Raw genomic sequence first — 16,054 nt, forward strand, 5'->3', positions numbered from 1 at the left:
GCGCAAAATCGAGTGATTTCTGAGCACAAAGTGCAAAATCTCCAAAATTTTACAGAGATTTGGGATTTTTAGGCAAAAGCCCCGAATTGGTTGAAGAAATTTGAAGGAAATTGGTGTCTGCTGTGAAATCCCCAATTTTTGTGCTTAACAAGGGCATTGTGCACAAACAGGAACAAGTATAAGTGAGTTAATTATGATTTAGGCTTGGGAACTGAGTATTTTATTGTAAATAATGTCAGGCAGATGTTGAAGACGTGTAGGAAAAACGGTGCATTCAGCAGCAGGCACAGGCTGTTGGCACCTTTAATGAGGTGGTGTGATGTGGCAGACTGGTCAGATGGTTGACTGGGCTGATGGCGCACGTGTTGGGGCAGGCGAAAGTAGACAGACATGGCAAAGGCAGTTGTGATGTGGTGCAGTCTGGTTGGGGCAGGTAGATGGGAGCAGACGGCTGCAGATTTGACGGCAGGCAGGCCAGTGCGACCTGAACTGGCTGAGCGTGAAGAGGCGGGCTTCTGACTTGAGTGTGTTGCATGTTGACTGTTGGGCTGAACGTGAATAGGAGGCAGACAGGGTGGAGGCTGTCGATTAAGAGGTGCTGCAGGCAGCCAACTGAAGGTGGAATGTATACTGAGAGGAAAGAGAGCAGCTGAGCCCGAGGCGCAATGGCGGCTATGGCAGCATGCAAGCAAGGTGGCGGCGGCTAAGAGGTATGGCTCTAATACCACTATTAGGTTAGGGTTCAGTAGCATGTGCGTATGCACATACACACTCACAGTGAACAAGTGAACAACAAGAGAGAGGAGATTGTTGTTGGAAGGTCACATCGACTATGTGAGAATGAATGAAAGTACAATCCCTAAGATACCAAGTACCACACCCATTGACGGGTGTTCACACAGGAAACAGCTAGAAGGTAAAAAGTGTGGTGGGATAAGGGAGCGTTCACACCAGAACGTAGGAGGAACATGATAAGTGTAACAAAACATTGAAATCTCTGTATGGTGTTTTTAAGAATAATAGAACATCCACAAGTTCATCCAAACCAAAATATAAGTCAACATTAGCATTCAGTGCATTTCTTGTGGTTTATTTTCTCTCTTTAATCACAAAAACTATCAGGAGACAGTAGGTGTAACTTGCTGATTTGTTTAGATTATTTTCACATCATGTTTTTGTGCCTTGATGTGTTTGCTCGGCTAATTCTAATTGGTGTTTGCTCAAGCATTTCAGTTTGGCAGGCTTCCCTGCTGTGTACAACTTTGAAATTTGACTCTAGCCCTGAATTTGGCCAGACTTACTTTATTCATTGATTACCATAGGGACATGGGGTTCATATTATCAGGAACTTGAGCTGACCACATCCAATATAGTTGTGTTATGTTATTCATTTTACCCCTGGATTTACCGGGTGATCAAGATAAGTGGCATTCAGCATAATCCATAAAGCTCTATTACCTTATCAGGAAGGGAGCTCCAGGTGGCGAACGTGTCAGAGGTACAATTAGAGGGCCCGGTTTAGTCAGCCCACACCGATTATGGACATGGTGGATAACTGGAAGGTCCTGATCTCTGCTATTTATGCAGCAAACAGCATTCACTCTGACCTTGCATTTGACTACATGCTAGTGCTAATGAAACAGGTTAGGAGTTGTCAGTGGTAGGGGATATGTTGTGGTTTATACAGCCTGGATATGGGCAGCAATTAGAGATCTCTCCTTTTTTCTAGTATGCCTTGGAAGCTTTTGATCTTTTAGCCCTTTCTTTGGGCAAGATCCAAGCTAGATTCAGGAAGGTGCTGCAATGCCTGTGTTTAATGTGACCTGACCAATGACTGCTGTACCAGTCTCCTGGTAAGGGCAGGAGCCACATACAGTATGACCAGCGTTGTGATAGAGTAGGCATCTCTGCTCATGGGATTGGGTGAAACTGAAGTCCTAACTAGTAGGATACCACTTTGGGGTGCACATAATTTCTTTACTTTTATTTGTTTTCTTTTTAACTGTCCATGTGTCTTATCTACCTGCTGTAGTTTTCAAGGTCATTGTTGCGTTGGAAACATGAATGTATGGTCTAAGGCCGACTGATCTGCAATTTTATTACTTCTTCGTTCATGCAGGTGAGACACCAATTGATTGTGCACAAGCTACTCTGCAGTACAAGATGCAACAGAAAGTAAATTCCAGACTTAATAATTTGTAGCCAGCATCTAAGTGAGCTCGTGTCGAAGATTTATGAAGATTGCCATATTTACTAAAATCTGGGATAAACTCCCTCTTTGTATCATGAAAACTGTCTTAAATTGGGTCTTATCATAAGTTTGGTCTGGGATATCAAGTTTTCATCCAAGCTCTCTGACTGTTTATTTCTTCCTTGCCAGACCGTGTATATCTTAAGTGTACTCCTTTCAATTTGATTCCTCCTGTCAAATTTTTATATTCGAAATTGAAAGGTCAAATATTATTGTATCCTTCTGCACAAAGAGCATTGCAAATGTATTTAATGATGAATTTCCAGAAGTGCTTTGTGCGCGCGCGTGTGTGTAAACACTATTCTTATTAAATATTGATATTAATGACTATCCCCAATTGTATTGAACTCTACCCCATCCTTTGTTGCACAACCAAAGTCATCAAGTCCTTTAACAAATAGTTGTACTGCATTAATTCCTATAATACTTTGAATAATACTTTGAATCACTCTCAAGTAACTATAATGATTACCTATAATGTACGCCTTTTGTGCCTGAGGTAAAGTCAGGTCAAAACTATTACCTTTAGAAGTGACCTCATTCACTCTAGAAATTCCTTTTGACTTTCGTTAAGTAGCAAGCTTTTCTTGGCTTTGTAATAGTCATAGAGAATGATATGCTCCACTAATATTGGATGAATTCGCATAAGGTTTATTTCTACTTGTCCATTGAAACTTAGAGAGAGGTTTTCCAAATCATGACCAACTTTGAAGCAAAGAGAGGCATGTACACATGGAGCCATTGAAATAACGAAAATCCAATCCTCGGCATGTCGTATCCATTTTGAGGTGCCCAAGGTTGCACTCCATAGAAAAAAATCTGCAATCAATCCATATTGATGATCGATTTGTTGTGTGAGGAGAATGAGCTTTGCCCCTTTTGCCAAATGAATCATTCTTTCTTTTATCTCACTTTGTTTCATAAGAGTCAAGCTTAGGTATATCCACATAGTCAAATATAAAAGTAAGTGTAGGTAGGTCATAGCAAACAAATTATTTTCATCTTGACAAGCATTTGCCACTTGGATGATTTCCACTAGTCATGACTATGCACTTGACTTATTAGCATCCTAACTTGTTAGTCTTAAGAGTGAACTAATTACGATCATATCTTGGAAGTCCCTAAACCACATGAAAATACTGTAAACTCAAATGCATCTAATTCAATCAGGAATTAAATGAACTATATGATGTAAGACAAGCAAAAGTACATTAAAGTATAAGTTGATCAAATTGCTCGCAAATGAACACTTCTGGTTGCCAACATATGTAGCGATGCCTTGGGCAGTGACCTGGCTGGGGATGCAGTCGTGACAATCTGAAGTTGATGGCTGATTGCTATGAGAATTCAATTTATTTACATTGTGTAATATATGATCAATGGCATGGCATGCTCTATGATTGTCTATATGATTGAGGGATTCTTCTAGAAAGATAAAGATACAAGCTAAAATCTCATATATGTGTTAATTAACCTATTTTTAATTTGTTATTTTAATGGTATTTTACAAGTAGCTAAAGGGAATAATATCAATATATGTTAGGATAAGAAGAACAAGGAGTGCTTCATGTCATCTATGATAGATAAGTTTGAAAGGAGGTGAAATGGCATCCAAATATCTACATATATTTGAATAAGGTATCAACTTTGTAATAAAACTCGATGCCATTCCTTGGCATGCAGATGCGTTGGTTTAAAATCTTGAAATTGATACAAATCTTTAGATAGTGTAAATGCTTTCAATGCTCTCATAATGCTTGAAAGGTTCCACTTCAAAATCACCTTATCAGTTAATAAGTGGTGCCTATAGTTTTGTAATGCAATAACCATGACTAAAGATTTCCACTTCATTATTGAGTATTTCTTATTTGCAACAAAATCTTTTGCTAGCATAGTAAGTTGGGTAATACTAGCCTTGCATCTCATCTTGCATTAACCTTGCACCTTATGTTGTATATCTCCAAGATGCCAATGAGGGGGTTGTAAAATAAGTGTTAGCACCAACATTTTCTTCAAAGGTTGAAAAAGCTTTCTAATGAGAATCCCTCCAAACAAACACATTCATTTCTTCTTTGTCAAAGTGGTAAGTAAAACAAATATATTTACCAAAGATCTTAGATATATGCTATGCCATTTGATACGACCCGCAAACCTCACGACTTCATGAATTGTTCTTGCTGGAATTACTTTACTTTGATTTTTTTGGGATCGCTAGTTGTACCTTCCTAAAAAATGGTGACTTAGCAACAACCCTTATTTTGCTACAAAACTAGATTTGAAGTGATTTAGGGATACTTCAAACTTGTGGCATCTTTAAGCATAGCCTCAAATGACAAAGATGATATTTCATTGGATCCAAACACGCAAAAGTCATCTAGAATACCATGCATGGGGGAAGTCAAATGATCAAATGTTTGCTATACTGCTTACTGCAAACTTCATAGGACTCACAAAAGCCCTTGATTTTGTAACAAAGGCTATCTTATCCATGTCTTTAGGAGCCATCCTGATCTAATTATAACTTACAAAACATTAAAAATCTATACATTTGATGACCACGATATCATCTAGTAAGAAATTTGTGAATGGTAGAGGAAAAGGATAAGAACTTGTAGTTGTATTCACCTTATGTTGATCCACAAACTTTGATTTTATTATCCTTCTTTAGAACTACTACTTCGGGTGATAAGAGCATCCTTAGATTTATTTTATGTGAACATATATGTGGATTAAAACCCTTCATATCCATATACTCCCATACAAAAATATCCCTCAATTCTTGACATAAATAAGCAACTATGATTTGAATTCAATATTAATAAAATTTTAAACCTTGATTGGTTTTGGAACATTAGTGATTCTTAGATAACTTCTCTCACTTCATTTTTTGTTACACATGGAAGGATCACATCATCATGTGCTCAAAATTTTCCTCAGCTTCTAAAAATGCTATTTATGTAGCCTGATCTTATTCAACCATAGGCCATTGGGAGTGTGCACAATGGAAGAAGAACACAAACACTGAGAAAGAAGGGAAGAGAAAGAGTGCAAAGAAAGAACAGAATGGAAGTGATAGATTTGCAATGAATGAAAGATGAAGGCAAGCTGGATTGATTAATCCTTGCATGTAGCCCAATATGCCAGTATAAGGGCACTAGATCAAGTTGAGGAAAAATAGTAGCACTAGAGACAGAGAGTCTGAGTGTCAGTGTGTGCACAAAATTTGCAAAAGAGTGATAACTAGCTAAGTGGATGATGGCGATATATTGTCATAAATCCCAAATTTTGACCAATTGCATTAAGTGCTAGTTGATGCCAAAGGATTTAAGCTCATCACACATGTCCATCTTGTTGATGTGATCCTGCATATAAGAAAAATCATAAACATAAAGCATCCGAAGTTTCTTCTCTATGGTGATTCAATTTGCAAATGTCTTCTAGTGGTAAATAGAAGAGACCTTCATTCACACCTGCACTTAGATCCAAAGTGTGTGTACATACACTAGGATAGAATCTTGCAGACCCATGAAGGGAAAGGATTGGGCTCTAGAGTTGAGCCAATCCCAAATACCTGCTTTATCCATTGTAGAACCAATGTGGGGATTCTCCATGGGATGGGGGATTGGGGTAGTAACAAATCCCCTAAAGGAATTGATGTAGATATACAAAGGAAGGGAGGAAGGCGAGAGAGTTGGGACAATCCTTCTTCTTTTCATTCTCAATTCTTCTCTTTTTTCCATTCTCCACATAGATAATGAGTATCTCAAAAGTCAATAGATACTCCTTTGACCTTTAAGTCACTTTACACACACAATCTTACTTTATTCCACACATACATAGGGGATGAGTATAACATATTAGATATTTCTCAACACCCTAGGCTCAGAATAAGCTCGTAGACATAATATTTCAAGTGCACTCCTCAAATGCTTAAACTTATTTTTCACCTAATGCTTTGGTAAAGATGTTAGCTACTTGAGCATTTGTTTTGGCATGTACCACGTCTCTGTCTCCATCCATTTCTCTCTCTTTGATAAAGTTATAGTGCACCTAATTATGTTTCTATATTTGCATGATAGATTGGGTTCTTTGCAAGCATGATGCTATTGATGTTATCACAATACATGTTAACTTCATCATCTATCTCAATTATCACATAGAAGTAGTTTCTACCATGTCCGCTCACAAGTTGCCAATGCTAATCCTCTATATTTTGCTTCTATGCTTGATAATACTATTGTAGGTTGTTTCTTGTTGCTCCAAACTCTTCTTCTTCTCCTTCGTAGTAGCCTCCCTCCTTCTCTTCTTCTTCTTCTTCTTCTCCTTCGTAGTAGCCTCCCTCCTTCTCTTCTTCTTCTTCTTCTTCTCCTTCGTGGTTGTCTTGTCCTTCTTCGCAAATCTCTACCATGGCTGAACCACATGAAAAAGCCATACCCATTGGTAGATCTTCTATCCATAATACTTCTTGCCCAATCTGTATTTGTATACCCAAATAAGGTAGGCTTGATTCCTTTCCTATAGAACAAGCCATAACTCACTGTCTTCGTTACATATCTAAACACTCTTCTTACTATATCCAAGTGCAATTTGCATGGATTTTTTATGAACTAAATTATTACTCCAATTGCATTAAGTCTAGTCTTATTATGGTCAAGTAGATCAAACTACCAACAATCTTTCTAAACATAGTAATAACTTCAACATAATATCCATCATCAATCATCTTCACATTTTGATCCAAGGTGATCAATTGGCATACATATAGTCATCCCATACTTTTCCAATATCTCCAAAGAATATTACCTTTATACCAACAAAATTCCATATGGTGTGTCTATCACTTTAATTCCCAAAGAAGTATCTTAGTAGTCCAAGGCCCTTAATATCAAACTCCTTGTGTAAGACATGATTTACTTCTACCATATCTTTCTCAAGAGTACATGTTATGATAATAACTTCAACATAGATCAGTACAACCACTATACCATCATCAGAATATCTAACATAGTAATTAGCCAGACTTTGTTGGAAATATGTGCTACATAAAAGCCTACTAATCCTCTCATGCCAAGCTATAGCTACTTGCTTCAACCCAGACAATGTATTCTTTAACATGCATACATAATATGTGACAATACATGGATCTAGAGCATGGCTATGGTGGTTCAAAGACAGGAAGAAGATTCATGTAGACATAGACTTAGACACTGACAGTCACACAAGTGAATTAGGTTTCAAGATTGAGACTTGAACTCATAAACACAATCTTGTGTGTGGACAATGACACAGACACTTTACTAGAAAGAAAAGAGTACTATCATTGCATTAAGAAAAGGAAGCAAGTACAATGCTTTATAGGAAAGTAGAAAACTGCAGTAGGCACCACTGTGCATATGGGATAGGTAAGCCTACATGTCCTCTGCCCTGAAGCTTCATACAAAGAGGCTGTTAGTGAGTATGATTGCTAAATCTCAACACCCCTCCTCAATCACAACTAGAAAGGCACAAAGTGTGTAGAGGTTGTAGTGAGAACCACTTGCAAAGTGTGGGCACACCACAAACATGGTAGACACCAGAGGCTGTCGCAGAAAAGGCTAAGTGTGGGCACCAAAACATGATGGACATCCAGAGGCTGTACCAGGGGCCTCACAAAGTGTACAGGGACTGTAGTGCCAACTTACATGAGAAGCTTACAAAGCTTATGGCAAGAAGCATTAGGGCTACGAAATACAAGGCTTTTAAAACAGTCTATCACAGTAATGAGAGTAGAAGGACTGATAAGGCTTGTCCTTCCGATCATGGTGGTCTTCATCTTCATCTTCATCTTTTGGTCCATGGTCTTCTTCTTCTTTTACAACTGCAAGATAGGCCTTTTGGGACCTCTTCCTAGCATGATAGAACTTCTCAGTGTGTCCGATCCTTCTGCAGAAGTCACAGAAGAGCGGTTCCTTTTTACCTTTGTATCTATTGTTTACATATAACATTTGTTCATCCTTTGAAGTGCTAGGCTCGTCTTTGCTTCTAAGTTTCTTTTCTTCCTCTAGCAGAGAGGCTTTAATATCAACAAGTTGAGGATCAGGCATATTGGTTAGAGTGGTTGATACATTATCATAGGCAGGAGGCAGACTTTTTAATAAGACACCAATGCAAACATCTTCATCCATTTTTAGCTTTATCCCTGCAAGTTGAGTAAGCAGGCTTTCCATGTAGTTCAGATGGGATGCCAGGAATGTATGAGGCTTCATATCAAGTCGAAAAAATTCAATCCATAGACCATACTTAGACGACTTTGACTATGCACCAAATAAGGTATCCAATTTGTCCCAAGTGTCATGGGATGTGTCACATGCATCCACATGATGAATGTAGCTATCATCCAATTCCAACTTAATGATGGCTTGTTCCTTGTCATCATTCTTCTGCCAAGTAACTGCAAGGTTCGCATCTCGAGGTTTCTTTTCTTTGCCATTTGTGATAGCCCAGAGTTCCTTCTTCATCAGGATGAGCTTGATGCGGGTTTGCCAGGTGTGAAACTCGACTCCCTTGAGTCGAGCATTTGGAGAATCTTTTCCCATGTTGGATGGCTGGAGCAGTAGCAAATCAGCTCCAAGATTCACAGATGTTACAAGTGAAGGAGTAGATTACAATGTGTTAAGAGACACAAGTAATGGCAGTGTGAAAACACACTATGTAGAGACTTGATGTTGAGCTTGAATCTTCCTTGCTCGGGGTCGTCGATCCTTCTTCAATCTTCTCAGGTCCTTCCCCTCCTTGATTTGGTGCTGGGACAGTAGATCAGAGTGGCAGTGGGTTGCTCCAGGTGGCAGGAGAGAGAAAATGATGAGATTTTTGAGCTTTGATGAAACTGGCTATGGCTGACAGTTTAGGGTTTCAGACAGTTGCCTAGTTTTTTTCAGATTGCAGGAGCTATGGTTGATCATTTCCAAATTTTTTTAAAATGGAAATGTATCTCTTTTCAAGGCCTATCAAAGCCCTACGACGTTCGTCATCATCGCGATGTGTGCAGGTGGAATTTGATGTACGAACAGCAGATGGCGCAGTCTGGATAGCGAGCTTGTATTCACACAATGCTGGAGTACACAATGAGCAATGTCGAACTTTGATGTGGTACAGAGGAGCACCCAGGGAAGAGGAGAAGTTCTCCAGAAGAAAGTACTCAAAGATATGCTCTGGTTTGAGAGATCCAGAAGCTCTAAGGAGGCAGGGTGCAGATTTGGCTATGGCAGACAAGAAGCTCAAGTAAGGGTAAAGTTGAAAATGAAGTCCTGAGCTAACAGTGAGTTGGGTAGAGATGATCAGAGGTGAGATGAGACTAGAGAGGCAGTGCCATGCTCAGCTGAGCTCTGATACCATGTGACAATACATGGATCTAGAGCATGGCTATGGTGGTTCAAAGACGGGAAGAAGACTCATGTAGACATAGACTTAGACACTGACTGTCACACAAGTGAATTAGGTTTCAAGATTGAGACTTGAACTCATAAACACAATCTTGTGTGTGGACAATGACACAGACACTTTACTAGAAAGAAAAGAGTACTATCATTGCATTAAGAAAAGGAAGCAAGTACAATGCTTTATAGAAAAGTAGGAAACTGCAATAGGCACCACTGTGCATATGGGATAGGTAAGCCTGCATGTCCTCTGCCCTGAAGCTTCATACAAAGAGGCTGTTAGTGAGTGTGGTTGCTGAATCTCAACATAATATAGTGACTTGAGATGTACATACTCTTGTGGTTAGTCCATGTAGACCTCTTCCAAGATACCATCCAAGAAAGAATGATTAATATCCATTTGATATAGATTCCAATCATAAATGGAAGCCAAAGCAACAATTGATTTAATAGTGGTCATTTTTGCAACTAGACTGAATGTTTTCTCATAGTCTAATCCATAAATCTAAGCATGCCCTTTCACAACTAGCCTTGCTTTGTATCTTTTTGGTGAGCCATCTGACTTGCATTTCACTTTAAAGACCCATTTTAGCCAATGGATTTCTTTTTATAAGGTAGCTTAACCAAATCCCAAGTCTTATTCCTCTCCAAAGCATCAATTTCTTTTTTGGAATCTTTACTCTCAAATGCCTCATCAAAGCATGTAGGCTCTAAATGTTGTACATAGGAAATCATGTGTGCATATAATGCATTCTTATGTGCCAATTGCATGTCAATCTATCAATTAGATGCATTATTATTTTTATCTTCTCAATTGAGGTGCTTTGGATGGTGTCTCAACCACTCTTGCATGTGGTGATACATACTTTCCTGCACTTCTTATACCTTGGCTTTTAACATGAGGTGCCCCAAACTCATCATCCAAGGAATCATCTTTTGAGCTTTCATGCACTTCTTATACCTAGAGTTTTAACATGACGTATCCCAAACTCATCATCTAATGAGTCATCTTTTGAACTTTTACCAACTAGCTTATTGTCTTTTGCAAATTTAGCCCCCTTGTTTGTTTGTTCCTCAATTTGCCACTCCCTGGATTACCACTTTTATTGCTTTTCACATTGTCTTATGGCCTAGATACATCCTCAATGTGCTGATTTCCATGAGTGCCGTTTGCCACAATTTTCTTCACATAGACATCCTCGTCACTACTATGCCTTAGGTTTGTATCATGAATTATACTTACTCAATCTCACATCCTTGCTTACGTAGACCTCTCTAGTGATGGGATCATATCACTTATATTCTTTCTTTTCATTAGGATAGCCAAGAAGATTCATTTGACCACCTTTGGTTCCATCTTCTTTCTCAAATCATCAGCTACATGCATTTAGCATACAAAACTAAATACCATAAAGTAAGCAACTAGAGGTTTTCTTCCATACATCTTTTCATAAGGTGAAATATAATGATTCATCATGGTTCTAGCAACTTTTGTAATACTCTTTCCTTTAAGATACACTATTTTATTGCGGTATATAACAACATGTAATGTGCCTTTTGATCCCATGATCTTTCAAGCAAATAGAAAACTCATTAGATATATAGTCACACCCATTGTCTTATCTTAGATTCTTTATGTATGACCCAAACTACTTTTTTATCATTGCTTTAAAATCCAAATACTTCTCAAATGCTGCACTTTTGTGGCATAAGAAATACACCCAAGTCATTGTTCTAAAACTATCAATGAAGTTGATCTAAAATCCACATTTTTCACTCAATGACATGTTTTGATATGGATCCCATGTATTAGTATGCACCATTTCCAAAGGATATGCACTGATTCTTCCCCTCTTTGGAAACGGGAATCTAGATTGTTTCCCAAATTGACATGTCTCACATACATACTCATAATTCACATATCCAAAATGCGGGACAATGCACTATCTATCTAGACTATGCTTGGTTCAACCTTTGAACATTTACATGTTCAATCTATGCCATAGTTCCACATATTTATTTTGTCCATGTCCTACCTCTACATACCTAGAGCTTTGTATAAAGAAGGTGCTAGCATCCAATGCAAACAATGTTCTTTCTATTTGTCCTCTTGTAATTAACCTGTCACTTTTGCCATTTCTACACTCCTCAATGAAACAATCAAACTTATTAAACTTGACTTGCAAGACTTGATAAGCCATTTCTTCAATAGAAGTAATATTTTTGGTTAATGTAAGCACATACAATACATCTCCAAGCTTTTTTTCAACCCCATCTCTAGCAACCAATGGAACACTAGAAATATGGGTGCTTTTATATAGTCTATCACCCCTAGTGTGACTACATAATCCTCATTGTGCATTTTCTACTCCTATTAGGTGATCCACCTCTAGAGACATAACCTGTACCTCCATAACCACCTACATATGTCCATACTAAGTCTTGTCTCTTCCTCTAGCCATAACATTTTTCTTTTGATAGCAGTCCCAAACTATCTAAATAGTGACACACATGAACTAGACCATACTCTACCTCTAAGAAAAGATCTCCCCTACCTCTAATAGGCATAAAATCTCCATGTCCATAAGAGCCATAGCCACAAGAAAAAGCATCTCCACGGCCATGACAAGATACTCTACCTGTCGAAGGACTACCACATCCTTTCATATGATAGAACACACCATCACCACTATCCTTTCTACCTCTGCTAGGTGCATTAAGACCAAGCTTTATCTCTTCCATCACCAAGAGAGTAATCAACTCCTCAAAGTTAGGCATAGAGCCCCCTCAACTAAAATAGAATTATCAAATAACTTCTATGTAGGTCCAAGTTCATTTAGAGTCAATAGAAACCAAGTCATTATCCTCAACTTGTGCATTAGTTGAAGCTAGATCTTGTGCAATCTACTTAATCTCTGCAATAAAGTCACTAATACTTTGATTTCCATGCTATGCACTATATATTTTTTACTTCAAAAATATCTTTCTTGCCTTTGTATAAGTGCAATATATCTCTATTATGATCTCCCATGCATTCTTACAACTACTTGCTTTCTTTATGTGTGGAATCAAGTTCTCCCAAATACGTATGGAAATCTAATGTAGCACTATCATGTTCTTGCCCATCAAACTCTTGTATGCTTTTTATTTTTTTGTTGGCTCATTAGGAAGCTCAAGATAGAATCCTCGCTGTTATGAGGTTTAAAAGGCCTCTTTCCACAAGAAATTTTTCCATACGGTAAGACTAGATATTGTAATTATCCCTTGTTGTTGAGGGCTGAAATGACTGCTTTTAAAGCAATTTTTTGTTGGATTGGTTTATGGATGGTTTGGATATGTTGAGGGTTGAAATGATTGCATTTTAAGCTATTTTTTGTTGGATTTTGGGTGATTTTTTATTGATTTTGTGGTTGATAGATTATTTTTTCAATGGTTTAAAGTGTTTTAAAGTTTTTTGGGATGTGTTGAATGTGTTTGAGAAGCTCATGATGGTTTTTGATTGAGTTATGGCGTGCTGATTGGCTATGTAGTGTGTTTGTTTAGTTTTGATAGGTTCGTTTTGATCTATTTTCTTTCTATTTAAGAGCTTATGATTATGAGTAAGTGGTTTGAAGAATGATTGAGAGTGTGTTGGATGGTTTTTGATTGGTTGGATTGGTTTTGGTTTGAGCTATATAGTTTTTGTGCTTTCTGTTGCTCTTCTATATGTGCCTCTTTGAGTGTTCTGTTTGATGGATGTTTAGCTTGGAAAAGTTTTCTAATCTCGAAAATGGAATAATATTAGCTCAAAAGAGTTTAAAGAAGTAGCTGATAAAGACTTGAAGTGGATTGAAGTGATAGTGATAGTAGTGAGCCTTGAAAGGTCATTGTAGTGTCTCTAATAACTTGTTGCATCAAACATATCTCTTGGGAGGTGTACCCATGACCAATAGAGGAGCATTGAGAGTAATTCTTTGTTATTCTCATGTACTATTAAGAGAGAGCATATGTGAGATAGATAGTGTATGAGAGAGCCAATTTCTATGAAGAAATATTGTATCTACATGTGAGAGATTGAGAGAAATACTGTGAAGACTATGGAGATGAAATATGGATACTATGTGATGAATTTCATTCAAAGTTGATCATTTTTTGTGTTCTTTTGGTTCTCTACTGGTGTCTATGGAGAATATTGGGAATATGTTGAAGATTTGTTGTGATAAATTTGTGGGAGATTCATTATATAATGATGCGTGAAGATTTGTTGTTCTTGGTGTTCTTTTTCTTCTTGTGGTTGATTGAAGTATAAAGAACAAGCTTGTTGGTGTGACAAGATAGATTTTCTTGCAGTAGTTTCTCCATTTTCTTAGTGTTCCTCTTGTGGCTCCATGTTTTTGGTGCACAATTAGGGAAATTGCCATCAATAAAAGCACCTACAAGAGACGGAAATTGAAGAAAACATCACTGTTAAAGAGAAAAAGAGCCGTATCAAGTTGTAAGATTCTAAGCACTACAAAGGAACTAGTGGCATTCATAGGCATTGTCACTTTCTTTAAGCGACTCATTTTCAATGTGGTGAGAGCACAATGCTATCTTGATGGAAGCCTTGGTGGATGATTGACTATTTCTCCTCTCTAAGCAATAGACGTGCATTTTTGTGTCAACTTATTTGGGAGAAAACTGAAGAAATAGAAATAGAAATAATAAAAATCAATGGAAATTTTGATATTCATTGAAGAATTTCCAAACATCATCAAGTGGGAGATCGTGAAGAAGCTTTAAGACTCATGGTTAGTGGAGGTTCACAAGGATAAATCAGTGGAGGTTCAGAAGAATAAAAAGGAGAAGAGTTTGGATTTGTACGTGGATGCACAACAGTAAGATACGTGGGACGCTTGGTGCACATATAGCCTTCTGTTTGTTCAATTTGGAACCCATTGGAAGTTGATGGACAGAGTGTTCTTTATAACATACACCATTGAGACCCTTTGAACTTACTACCATGAAAGCAAAATTCAAAGATGTTGAAAAGAAAGAAGTAGAAGAATGTTGGCAAGAGAGTCCTCTAGATATTGAAGGCCCTTTGATCCCCTTTTATTGAGCACAAATAAACTGGGTGGAGCCAGCTCTCTCATAAATGACATAATCAAGAGGCAAGCAGAACAAATCCAAAGATATATGAGAAGAAAAAAGGTAAAAGTCAAAGTTGAGAATAAGCTAGCAATAGAAGCCTCCTTTGACACCCTTCCAGTAGCACTCTTCACAGAAGTCCCAATGGTGAATTAAGGTCCCCTTCCCAACCAGATTGGTCTTGGAAATGTTGATGACATGCCATGAATATAGTCCTATTACTAATATTTAAGGGACAATATAATGAAGATCCCAATCTTCATGTAGCTAAGTTCATGGTAGCTTGTTTGGCCAATAATACTAGAACCCCTGAGCATTGGTTGATAATATTTCCTACCACTAAAGGTGCGGTGTTTCATTGGTATGAGATGATCAAAACATTAAGTGGAGGGAGTCCCTGGGATGAAGCAAGCAGAGGTCTAGAGCTACATGCTCACCTCATCTTCATTATTCTTGTCTTCTCAGAGTCAACTACTAGTGTTATCCTCCAGTGATAGATACCCTCAACTTAGGGACACTTTACACATGCTTCTAGTTATTTACATACAACCATATGATAAGGCTTAGACAATGCCTTATTTCTCAACACTCCCCCTCAAGCTCAGAATGAGCTTGCAAAGGTAATACTCCAAGTGCACTCTTGAAGTATTCAAACTTATCTTTACCTAATGCTTTGGTAAAGATATCAGCAACTTGGTCATTTGTTTTCACATGGACCAAGTCAATCTCTCCATCAATGACTTTTTCTCTAATGAAGTGATAGTGCACTTCTATGTGTTTTGTCCTTGCATGGTAGACTGGGTTCTTTGCCAACATAATGCTGCTAACATTGTCACAATACATAATGACTCCACCATCAATCTCTATCCCCATGTCATATAAGATCAATCTCAGCCATGTTTGCTCACATGCTGCCAATACAATGTCTCTATACTCTGCTTCAATGCTTGATAGAGCAACTTTAGGTTGCTTCTTATTGCTCCAACTTACCATGGCTGAACCAAATGAGAATGAATAGCCACTAGCAGATCTTCTATCCATAGAGCTACCTGCCCAGTCTGCATCTGAGTATCCAAACAATGTAGGCTTTATTCATTTTTCATAGAACAAGCCATAGCCAATTGTCTTCTTCACATACCTAAGAACTCTTCTCACTACATCCAAATGTGATTTGCATGGTTTTGCATAAACTGACTTATCAATCCAATAGCATAACTCAAGTCTGGTCTTGTAATGGTCAAGTAGATAAGACTACCAACCATCTTCCTGAACATAGTGC

At 38.0% G+C, this 16,054-nt stretch overlaps 1 protein-coding gene across 4 annotated transcripts in view; it reads left to right on the forward strand.

Annotated features, from left to right (window-relative positions):
• LOC148036640 (Ankyrin repeat family protein) overlaps nt 1-2,529 on the forward strand; it is a 45,257-nt gene extending 42,728 nt beyond the window's left edge. Inside the window, exon 10 of one of the 4 annotated variants that reach the window (XM_087678671.1) lies at nt 2,120-2,529. In XM_087678671.1, coding sequence (XP_087534797.1) covers nt 2,120-2,202 — 83 coding nt within the window. In that variant the 3' untranslated portion in view covers nt 2,203-2,529. The remainder of the gene's footprint in view (nt 1-2,119) is intronic. The other 3 variants (XM_087678672.1, XM_087678673.1, XM_087678674.1) reach the window with 3 other exon arrangements.
• The last annotated feature ends 13,525 nt before the right edge of the window (nt 2,530-16,054 follow it).

The sequence above is a fragment of the Lygodium microphyllum genome, chromosome 5 (assembly GCF_053477565.2).
Source record: "Lygodium microphyllum isolate KBCC chromosome 5, Lygodium_microphyllum_v1.1.10, whole genome shotgun sequence".
In the NCBI taxonomy this organism is placed as follows: domain Eukaryota; kingdom Viridiplantae; phylum Streptophyta; class Polypodiopsida; order Schizaeales; family Lygodiaceae; genus Lygodium; species Lygodium microphyllum.